The sequence below is a fragment of the Salvelinus sp. IW2-2015 genome, linkage group LG11 (assembly GCF_002910315.2).
Source record: "Salvelinus sp. IW2-2015 linkage group LG11, ASM291031v2, whole genome shotgun sequence".
Lineage (NCBI taxonomy): Eukaryota > Metazoa > Chordata > Actinopteri > Salmoniformes > Salmonidae > Salvelinus > Salvelinus sp. IW2-2015.
The window spans coordinates 43,773,652-43,785,660 of NC_036851.1; the positions used below are offsets into that span (position 1 = coordinate 43,773,652).

At 41.8% G+C, this 12,009-nt stretch overlaps 1 protein-coding gene across 1 annotated transcript; it reads left to right on the forward strand.

Moving 5' to 3' along the window:
- The first annotated feature begins 4,335 nt into the window (after nt 1-4,335).
- On the forward strand, nt 4,336-9,623 carry LOC111970447 (myosin regulatory light polypeptide 9). The gene is made up of 4 exons (XM_023997186.2): nt 4,336-4,445; nt 6,959-7,160; nt 8,122-8,283; nt 8,574-9,623. The coding sequence occupies exons 2-4, from the start codon at nt 6,977-6,979 to the stop codon at nt 8,747-8,749; spliced, it is 522 nt and encodes a 173-aa protein (XP_023852954.1). The 5' UTR covers nt 4,336-4,445; nt 6,959-6,976; the 3' UTR covers nt 8,750-9,623.
- Nucleotides 9,624-12,009: the final 2,386 nt, after the last annotated feature.

The following is a 12,009-nucleotide window of genomic DNA, read 5'->3' on the forward strand; positions in this document are numbered from 1 at the left end:
ACCCTTTACGTCTAAATACGTAGCTCTGGGTGCACGCATTGAGTACAAAACAAACCAGAGGCGTGTTCTTTGTTTTTTCCCCATATATTTTAACGCTCCCTTCACAGAACAGCGCAAACTGTCTCTAACCAGAATAGAAAGAGGAGTGAGAGGCCCCGGTGCACAACTGAGCAAGAGGACAAGTACATTAGAGTGTCTAGTTTGAGAAACAGACGTCTCACAAGTCCCCAACTGGCAGCTTCATTAAATAGTACCCGCAAAACACCAGTCTCAACGTCAATAGTGAAAAGGTGAATCCGGGATGCTGGCCTTCTAGGCAAAGTTGCAAATAAAAAGCCATATCTGAGACTGGCCAATAAAAAGAAATGATTAAGATGGCCAAAAGATCACAGACACTGGACAGAAGAAGATTGTGGAAAAAAGTGTTAAGGACAGACGAATCTAAGTTTGAGGTGTTCGGATCACAAAGAACAACATTTGTGAGAAGCAGAAAAAAATGAAAAGATGCTGGAGGAGTGCTTGACGCCATTTGTCAAGCATGGTCTGGGGATGCATTGGTGGTGGTTAAGTGGGAGATTTGTACAGGGTTAAAGGGATCTTGAAGAAGGAAGGCTATCACTCCATTTTGCAATGCCATACCCTGTGGACGGCGTTTAATTGGAACCAATTTCCTCCTATAACAGGACAATGACCCAAAGCATAGCTCCAAACTATGCAAGAACTATTTAGGGAAGAAGCAGTCAGCTGGTATTCTGTCTATAATGGAGTGGCCAGCACTGTCACCGGATCTCATCCCTATTGAGCTGTTGTGGGAGCAGCTTGATCGTATGGTACATAAGAAGTGCCCATCAAGCCAATCCAACTTGTGGGAGGTGCTTCAGGAAGCATGGGGTCAAATCTCTTCAGATTACTTCAACAAATTGACAACTAGAATGCCAAAGGTCTGGAAGGCTGTAATTGCTGCAAATGGAGGATTCTTTGATGAAAACAAAGTTTGAAGGACACAATTATTAATTCTATTAAAAATCATTATTTATAACCTTGTCAATATTTTCTATTCATTTTGAAACTCATTTCATGTATGTTTTCATGGAAACAAGGACATTTCTAAGTGAACCCAAACTTTTGAACGGTAATATAAATATATGTCTTCATTGATTCTTGAAGAATATAACTTAAATGTTTCATGAGCTTAGTTCAACTGTCACACTCATGAGAACCAAAAATATAAGCTTGTTTTATTCCAATGTTTGTAAACATTGTAAATGTAAACAAACACTGAGTAGCCTCATAACATGGTTAAAACAACATTTTTTATATCATGGATGGTTAGTCCTTGCATCCATAGCTCTGTATATTAATCTGAGAGTGGTCACATTTCTCCAGGCCCATCCCTCAGCTTTTTACCAAAAGAGGCAGGGCAACTGTTTTGTTATTGTTTTATCTGTGGATTTGCCCTTTAAAACAGCTGCATATTATCAWGTGTCAGCAACAAAAAGGTAAACAATAGGCCTATAGCAAATGCAGCATATGGCATTCATTTTTCACATGCAAATAGCCCTTTTCAGTAGTGCTCAAAGCATGCCATTCCATGAGTGCAGCATTTTTCAACTGGAATCAATCAGTCCTCCATGACAACAAAATCATAAACAACAGTAGGGCTGGTTAATATGTCCTTAGTTTTGGGGTCATGCTCAGGTAAAACAATTTGGCTAATCTATACTTGAAGATAGCAGATCAAGGGGCATAACATTTATTGGAATGACTGGAATTCTGTTAGACGTTGGTTTTTAATGTAAGATATACTTTAATCATATTATTATATGTAGTAGAAAGCAACGGGTTAGAAGAAGCCTACATAACCAACCCATAAAGTAAAATGTAACATCCATATATAGCCAGCTATGTAAACTTTAACATTGATTTATCCTGCAATAGATGTCGTTCAATTGGTAACATACATTTGTCTTCTTCTAATGCCTCTTAAAGGGAAAGTCATCTAAAACAAATGGAATGTAATCAGATTACGTTACTGAGTTTGAGTAATCCAAAAGTTACGTTACTGATTACAATTTTGATTGAATGTTTAATAATGCAAAAACACAGTGTTGGAGAAGAAAGGAAAAGTACAATATGTGCCATGTAAAAAAGCTAACGTTTAAGATCCTTGCTCAGAACATGAGAACATATGAAAGCTGGATGGTGCAAAGCTGGCAAAGGGTGGATACTTTGAAGAATCTCAAATATAAAATATTTTTTATTTGTTTGACACATTTTTGGTTACTACATAACTCCATGTGTTATTTCATAGTTTTGCTGTCTTCACTATTATTCTACAATGTAGAAACGAATAAAAATAAAGAAAAACCCTGGAATGGTAGGCGTATCAACTTTTGACTGGTACTGTTTATATTATGGACTCTGACATTGCTCAATCTGATATTTCTTAATTCTTTCTATTAACATTTTTGAATTATGTGTTTATTGTTTGATATTGCAAGGTATTATTACTGCACTGTTGGAGCTACAAACACAAACATTTCGCTGCACCTGCGATAGCATCTGCAGATATGTGTATCAACAGAAAATATAATTTATGAATGATGGGATCGATTAATTAATAAGATGAAAAATTATATAACAGATCAGAATTGTCACACAATTCGTTGACGTCACAATTATAGTACTGTATTGTTTATGTCAGGGTTTCCCCAACTGGGTCGGGTGCACGTTTTGGTTGTTGCCCTAGCACTACACAGCTGATTCAAATAACCAAGTAATCATCAAGCTTTGATCATTTGAATCAGCTGTGTAGTGTTTGGGTAAAAACCAAAACGTTGGCGTACGGAGGACAGAGTTTGGGAAACGCTAGTCTATGTTAGAATCAGAAAACGATCATTATTATTGTAGATTATTTAAAAAAAACTCTAACTTTCTCTGGCCACCAGACGGCATCCTTTTCTTGTTTACAGGCCAGGGTATGCAATGGACTCCAGTATACTCTGCACACAGTAGTAGCATAGGCAATATAAAGCAAAGCATAGGAGTTTCATAGGAGCATCATTCCAGGCAGACATTTATACCAATTGCATGTAAACAAATCAAATGTGTATTTGTCACCTGCACAGGATACAGCAGGTGTAAACAGTACAGTGAAATGCTTACTTGCAAGCTCAATACACACATACATTATTTATTTGTACATATGAACTACAGGTTATTCTGCAAATGTAAAATGTGGTCAAAGCAAAACTCTTATTGCAAATCTATATTGATAAAAAACACAATTTCCATAAACACATCATTTGCATAGGTCCACTGAAAGAGAGAACCTGAAAAGTCATTGACAAACCCTTCATAAACTTTAAATTTACATCCATAATACACTATTTTATACTTCTCTTAAAGATGTACTCCAGCCATTTTTTTACTTCTCCTGTTGAAAAGCAACATACCAAGTATTAGTACAGTAAAGTACACACACTAAAGCAAAATAGTGCTTTTTAGACAACTGCAAACTTCCAAGGAGTAGGGCATTCAAGGAGTTGGTCTAATGGTCAAATGTGAAGTCATCAGCCTTCCCCCTTGGTTGAGGCACAATAGAGGAGGATGGAGAATAAAGAGGATGCCCCCCCCCCGGACCACCTATTAGATTTGCCATTTGTTACGTAAATCAGGTGTTAAAAGGTGAAAAGTAAAGGACATTGACCAAATGATGTTAACACAACTACTGTGTAGTTACAAAAAGTGCATCTGTGCAACTCAAATGTGACCAGATATTTTGTTTCTTGGTAGGTATTTGCGAGAACAATAACACAATATAAATGTGTAATTTCATTGGAACAGCACAACAGTTGTTCTCAATATGGCAGAGAACAGTACCACAGAAGAACTGATGCTACTGTACAGCAATGACATGATAAAAGGTGTTCCCTAGAGATCCAGACAGTAGCTTGGCCAGACAAACTGCCTTATTAAGGAGTCCCCCAGGCAGCTTTTCAAACAACTGGGAGCTTCAGAACACCAGAGAACACGGCTCCTATCATCTTCTCCCTCCCTCCCAGATGTAAAACCAGAAACCATAGACAGCTCGTCCGCACAGCGGCCCTTTAGCTTTTTCTCTAAATAAGGCAGCTTATCAGAGTTCCTGTCATTTCAGCCACATTCCCATTGCCAAACAACCCTGGCTCCGCTGTGGCAGTGGCGAGCTGCAGGCCTGCACATTCTTTTCCCTTGTATGGGTAAATGCCTGAGCAGGGCTGGCTCTGTTTGGGACAGCCGGGCAAGGCGATTGGCCAATGGAGGAGTGGGATGGGCCGGTTGAAGACTTTCTTTAAACAAACTTTTCAGTAGAGCTGCCTGCTTCTCTTCCAACTAAGCACTGAGACCCAGACAGAAGGCCTTAGAGAACTCCCCAAAACAACTATAATTCACCTGAAGCCAAGGTGAGATGTATATATATTTTTTAAACATTTTCCTTAATGTTTTTATCTTATAGGGATTTTATTTTGGTATCAGATATGGCACTTTTAAAGCATTAGTCAGAATTGTATGGGAAACTGTCAACATTGGTAAAAGCGGCATTAAAGGTGAGGGCTAGATAGGGTTTCTGAGTTCTTCTTGCATGCCTAAAGCGACCAGTCACAGGTCTAGGGTCATCTGGTGTAGCTTCTCATCACGGTGGTGCTCTGTAGCCCAAACAACTGTGTTGTGGAATTAAGATTTGACCAGTTGTCACCACTCTGTGACCTGTATAGAACTTTCTAAACTCTAGAGCAGGGGTATTCAACTCTTACTCTACGAGGTCAGGAGCCTGCTGGTTTTCTGTTCTACCTAATAATTAATTGCACACACCTGGTGTCCCAGGCCTAAATCAGTCCATGATTAGAGGGGAACAATGAAAAAACGCAATGGAACTGCCTTCAAGGTCCAGAGTTGAGTTTGAGGGCTCTAGAGCCTCACTTCTAATCTAGAGCCTTATGTTTACCTGTTTTTAGACAACGAGAGATTGGTTTGGTCAGTTGAAGTATGTCGCATTTAGGAACTTCCCCAGAGCTGACCCCTCAGAAGTAGTAGTGGTGTCCGTGATGAGAGGTTAGGTGGTTAGGTCAAGACAGTGATTGACATAACTGTGAGTGTGTGTGTCTGGTCAGTGGGGCCCTGACCGCAGAGATGAGGTGTGGTTGGTACACTGATAAACACACAGTACATCCCAGAGAATAACAAACCAATGATGATCTTGAAATGTTGATTTCAGTTGATCTTGAAATGTTTTCTAAACCTAATCGGTGAGTCAGCCAGTCGAGAAACCTGAGGAATTCAATTGGTTGCAGAAGCAGTGAAGTAATAAGGGCCTAGACATTAATTCTAGAGTGAAGTTGGGGGAAACAGATTTCCAAGGTGGCTTCAGACTAAAGATCTAGTTAGTTGGAATGAGATGAGGGTTTGGACAAGTCTAATTGATCCGTTTTAAATGGTTGTGCAAGGCGTGCTTACAATGACATAGGGATCTAGTCATCTCTCTACAAGAATGTGAAATATTACAGGAAATCAGGCAACTCAACCCTGAGAAATTCACTTCTAACATTCTCATTTTTGAACAGCTCCCTAGTCATGGTGATTTGTTATAAACACATGGAAAAGAGAAGGACTGAGAACTTCTGAGAAGAAACATTTGCCCCAGGCCCAAATCCTAATCTTAAAATTCCTTCATCCTTTGAAATGAAGCTGGACAATGAGCAAGCAGTTCGCCAGTGAAACCTCCCTTACATCTCTGTTACCTCCAATAGCAAGCGGAGACACACTGAGTGAGAGAGACTTGTCGTTTGCCTAACATTTGACTAGGTTATATCACTGGACAACTGGGTCTTGTTCAGTAGGGATGAAATGGTAGAAAACATTTTGGTACCAACTGACATTGCCCCAATGAGAACGTTTTGACGTTTAAAAACATTCTCTAATTTTGTGCCTGCTGAACACGGCCATGATTTTGTGATCTACCTCTATCACACTCATGCAAATACACACGTCGTTCCCATCTATGCTCAAATAAGGCTTGCTAAATGATGTTAAGGTAGCCTGCTTTATATCTTGGTTACCAGTGTTTATATCTCCTGTACCACATGCCAGTAGAGAGAGAGTATATTTTGTTTCTCTGTCAGTCATCCAACATGAGGAAGAGATTTTGTGTGGAGAGCTTCCCTGAGTCTAAGCGAATCATTGATATGAATAACATGCTTCAGTGGCTCTCAATGCATTATGTCATAGTCTGGCAGTCAATGAACTCATTATACCTCTAAATGACTCAACCTTAATGACATGTTACTTCCTGTATGGTATTGGCTCTCGCTCAGTCTGTATTCTGATGTGCCACGACCCAGCAGCACTATCACCGCCTGTGCACACATCGTCAATGACGCTCACTGAGTGACGGGTATAAGTTTGGCCCGTTTTCCAGGATACCAGGTGGCTATCTTGTGACATCTTCACACTGTTCACTGCAGATGACAGTTAGCAGTGGCACCACCTGAATCTTTAGTGCGGAGAGAAAGTGTAATTTGGAGGTCGATGGCATCTGGCACCAATGCAGAGACTGAAAATTGAATAATTGAGACTAAGTAATAACCAATTTTCTGGCACCAAGTGAAGTCCCTAGCCTTACCTAGACAATTTATGTACAATTTTTGCTCATGTATGATCATATTCAACGCATATCGCAATCACGCTGATGAGGGTTGACATGTAGGCCTAACTAAATCATCACTGTCCGGCTTTTGCATATATACTCTTGTGCCATGATAAATTAATGGAGCATTTTTCTTTATTCAATCTTTTTTGGGGGGGACATTTCCCGTGGGAGAGATGAGAACCATCCTTTTCCTCAATAGAACAGTTTACTTTGGGGAGACGTATCTTTCATCCAACCGTAACCATCCATGTCCTATTTTGCACGCCTTAGGCCCATCCAACCACCATCATGTCGAGCAAACGTGCAAAGGGGAAGACCACCAAGAAGCGCCCCCAGAGGGCCACGTCCAACGTGTTCGCCATGTTCGACCAGTCTCAGATCCAGGAGTTCAAGGAGGCCTTCAACATGATCGACCAGAACCGAGACGGCTTCATCGACAAGGAGGATCTTCATGACATGCTGGCCTCACTGGGTAAGACATAGGAACCTGTTGTTAGTGGGTTGACTATATTCTATATACAAGACCTAACCAGCGTATACTCACCAATTCTAGACTGAAACATCCTCCCCAAAAACAACCTTATAGATGTATAGCAACGGAACGTTTCCCAGCTAAATACCAGTACTGTCAAATAGAGCGCTAACAATAAGCATGCAGACCGGTAATAAACGTCCAACCGGGCACATAAGTAAATTTAACGTTGGTTCAACGGACGTCGAAACGACATTCATTTAACAAGTATGTCCCCATGGGGATTGAACCATAATATACACTGCTCAAAAAAATAAAGGGAACACTTAAACAACACAATGTAACTCCAAGTCAATCACACTTCTGTGAAATCAAACTGTCCACTTAGGAAGCAACACTGATTGACAATAAATTTCACATGCTGTTGTGCAAATGGAATAGACAACAGGTGGAAATTATAGGCAATTAGCAAGACACCCCCAATAAAGGAGTGGTTCTGCAGGTGGTGACCACAGACCACTTCTCAGTTCCTATGCTTCCTGGCTGATGTTTTGGTCACTTTTGAATGCTGGCGGTGCTTTCACTCTAGTGGTAGCATGAGACGGAGTCTACAACCCACACAAGTGGCTCAGGTAGTGCAGCTCATCCAGGATGGCACATCAATGCGAGCTGTGGCAAGAAGGTTTGCTGTGTCTGTCAGCGTAHTGTCCAGAGCATGGAGGCGCTACRAGGAGACAGGCCAGTACATCAGGAGACGTGGAGGAMGCCGTAGGAGGGTAACAACCCAGCAGCAGGACCGCTACCTCCGCCTTTGTGCAAGGAAGTGCACTGCCAGAGCCCTGCAAAATGACCTCCAGCAGGCCACAAATGTGCATCTTTACTCAATGTCTACCTTCGAACACAATTCAAATTTTACCACTTAATGTTGACTATGGTGTGAGTGTTCTGTTGTGGTCCTCAGGTAAGAACCCGTCAGATGAGTACCTGGAGGGGATGATGGCGGAGGCGCCGGGGCCCATCAACTTCACCATGTTTCTCACTATGTTCGGGGAGCGTCTCAACGGCACCGACCCCGAGGACGTCATCCGCAACGCCTTCGCCTGCTTCGACGAGGAGGGCTCTGGTGAGACACACAAGTGCACGCACACTCAAACACTCTCCAATGTCAACCACTAGCATCCACCTTCACAGTAATGTCAAACACTTAAAAGGAAAAAAAACAGACATCTTATCCTCGATTCTTCTCAGCCTCTCTTCTTACCTCCTTCTCAACCGTATTGGAGAAGGTTCAAGGTCCCCCCACTTGGACCTTCTTCTCCAATGTTTTAAAGAAGGAGAGCGGATGACAAGAATCGAGGAAAGATAAGTTGAGAAAGAGCCAGACGATGACCCGCCTCACTCTCCCGTTTGTAGGAGTGATCCACGAGGACCACCTGCGAGAGTTATTGACCACAATGGGTGACCGCTTCACTGATGAGGAAGTGGACGAGCTGTTCCGTGAGGCGCCCATCGACAAGAAGGGCAACTTCAACTACGCCGAGTTCACCCGCATCCTCAAACACGGTGCTAAGGACAAGGACGACATGTAGGGAGAGACAACTGCTTTGCGGCTCGCACACAGTGCTTTTTAGATGGAATGGACTTCCCTTTTATAGTCAATGGTGATTATCCATTGAAGAGGAGTGTATCTCAGCTAAGTGCATCTCAATAAGTCTGTAGTGGCTTCCTCTCTGTATCCTTTCTGAAATTCCCAGTGATCTGAATATTGCTTTACTCTAATCCATTCCAGGAAAGGTGAAAGGAAGCAATATTAGACTCTTGAGATGCAATAAACACCCCCCCCCCCCCCCCCAAAAAAAAGCATTCAGCACTAGATACCAGCCAAGTACCTCTTCTTGCCTCTCACACCAGCACCGCCTCTGTAAGAAACTGCACCTTCTATCCAGGAGCTGTGTTGGAAAACCACATTGTATTGGACTCTCTTCTATTCATGTAATGTTTTTGACGGGTTGTATGGTACCTTCATTGCTTAAATGCTTATCATTCCACCCTTCTTTTGTTGGACATGTTTCCCAGTGCTAGTCATATCTTCTTGTCATCTGGTCAGGTCTATTCTAACTCTGCCTGCATTGATGCACCACAACCTCATTCAAGATAAAACACTCAACATGAAGGGTCAGACCTGTACAYGAAAGCGAGGGACGATGTTTGAAATTGTTTCTTACTCATTGCTCTTTCATAAGATAGAACAGAAGGAAGAGGTTGGGCTTGGTTGTGTTTGGGTTGAATTATTGTTTAAGGAAATGTATCATGCCTGTATAGGACTAACGAAGGACCCTGAAGTGACATATTCCACTGTGTTCCTTTATTCCAGATGAGTAATTTCAATGTCCTGCTGCATTCAGTACAGCATTCAAAACCTTAGAATATTCTATCTGAGAAAATAAAATATATACTGATTGATATTCTCTTAAATTGCAGTTGTGACACTTCACACCACTTTGAGAAGAATACTTAATTTCTATATTTCTTTAACTCTGCATTGTAGGATAAGGACACGCAAGGAAGCATTTCATTGTTAGTTTACAACCTTTCATTTAAGAAGCATGTGACATAAAAATGTATGATCAAATGAAGTGGTCCAGGTTAAAGCACTAGCACCAGATATAGACTAGGCAGTATTTCAAGAGTCACTGGGTCTTAGCTGAAATCAGTAGCGGTGAAACTGCCACACCCGTTTGCGATATTACAACAATATGTCACTTCAAACAGTGAACACCCCCCCCCCCGGACATCATTGCACGTGAGAGAACAGTCTTGTGTACAGATTTTTTTTTTTTTATAACGATGCAAAAACAAAAATGCACCTGGGGCGGCCAGTGGCGACATTTCTCCTAATGCAGATCTCAGCTTTAAAGGTCATTAATGTTGTTTCACCTCATGCATCAACAAAAAAAACTAAATATAATAAAGGAAAAATATAAACTAAATAACAAGGCTATATACAAGGGGCACTGGTACCAAGTCAATGTGCAGGATTACGGGTTAGTTGAGGTAAAATGTAGGTAGGGGTAGTGACTGCATAGATAAACCTAGAGTAGCAGCAGCATGTGAAGGAATATGAATGTACAGTGCATTCGGAAGTATTCAGACCCCTTGACTTTTTTCACATTTTGTTACATTAGCCTTATTCTAAATGAATTAAATAAAAAATCCTCAGSAATCTACACAAAATGACAAAGTGAAAAAGGGGTGATATTTTTGCCAATGTAAAATAAAAGATAAGAACTACCTTATTTGCATAACTGTTCAGCCCCTTTGCTATGACACTCAAATGAGCACAGGTGCATCGGGTTTCCATTGATCATCCTTGAGATGTTTCTACAACTTGGAGTCTGCCTGTGGTAAATTAAATTGATTGGACATGAGGTCCCACAGTTGACAGTGTATGTCAGAGCAAAAACCAAGCCGAGGTCGAAGGAATTGTCCGTAAAGCTCCGAGACAAGATTGTGTCGAGGCACAGATCTGGGGAAGGGTACCAAAACATTTCTGCAGCATTGAAGGTCCCCAAGAACACAGTGGCCTCCATCATTCTTAAATTTAAGTTTGGAACCACCAAGACTCTTCCTAGAGCTGGCTGCCTGTCCAAACTGAGCAATCGGTGAAGAGCTTTGGTCAGAGAGGTGACCAAGAACCCGATGGTCACTCCGACAGAGCTCCAAAGTTCCTCTGTGGAGATGGGAGAACCTTCCAGGACAACCATCTCTGCAGCACTTCACCAATCAGGCCTTTACTATTCAGTAAAAGGCACATGGCAGCCCACTTGGAGTTTTCCAAAAGGCATCTAAAGGACTGACCATGAGAAACAAGATTCTCTGGAATGATGAAACCAAGATGGCTTAAATGCCAAGCGTCACGTCTGGAGGACACCGGCACCGCTCATCACCTGGCCATTACCATCCCTACGGTGAAGCGTCATGCTGTGGGGATGTTTTTCAGCAGCAGGGACTGGGAGACAAGTCAGAATCTAGGGAAAGATGAACAGAGCAAAGTACTGATAGATCCTTGATGAAAACCTGCTCCAGAGAGCTCAGGACCTGAGACTGGGGCAAAGGTTCACCTTCCAACTGGACAACGACCCTAACTACACCCAAGTAGACTCGAGGCTGTAATCGCTGCTTCAAAGTACTGAGTAAAGGGTCTGAATACTTATGTAAGTAATAATTTTCCTTATAAACTAGCAAACATTTCTTWAAAAAAAACATTTCTTTGTTATGGGGTGTCGTGTGTAGATTTTTCCCCCCCTCAATCGAATCAATTTTTTATTAAGGCTGTAACATATGGAAAAAGTGAAGGGGTCTGAATACTGACCAACTGCACTCTGTGTTTGGCATCAATATAAATTAATTTGTGTTTATCCAGGTATTGTGCGGTTAGAGTCCAGTGAGTGTACATCAAGCCTTTGCTAGTGTAAGTGCAAAAAAATAAAGGGGGGGGGGTCTATGCAAATAGTGCAGGTAGTCATTTGATAATATTTTATTTTACTATTCAAGTCAGTTAAGAACAAATTCTTATTTACAATGACGGCCTACTCCGGCCAAACAGACGACGCTGGACCAATTGTGCGCCGCACTATGGGACTCCCAATCACGGTCGGCTGTGATACAGCCCGGATTCGAACCACAGTGTCTGTAGTGACGCTTCTAGCATTGAGATGCAGTGCCTTAGACCACTGCTCCACTCGGAATCCAGATGAACTGTTCCAAGTCTTATGGCTTGGGAGGTAGAAGCTGTTCAGGAGCCTTTTGGTCCCAGACATGGTGCTCCGGTACAGCTTGCCATGCGGTA

Coding starts and splice junctions, on each gene's coding strand:
- LOC111970447 (XM_023997186.2), top strand. CDS start 6,977: ATGTCGAGCAAACGTGCAAAGGGGAAGACCACCAAGAAGCGCCCCCAG. Junction 7,161..8,121: donor TGACATGCTGGCCTCACTGG/GTAAGACATAGG, acceptor TGTGGTCCTCAG/GTAAGAACCCGTCAGATGAG. Junction 8,284..8,573: donor CTTCGACGAGGAGGGCTCTG/GTGAGACACACA, acceptor TCCCGTTTGTAG/GAGTGATCCACGAGGACCAC.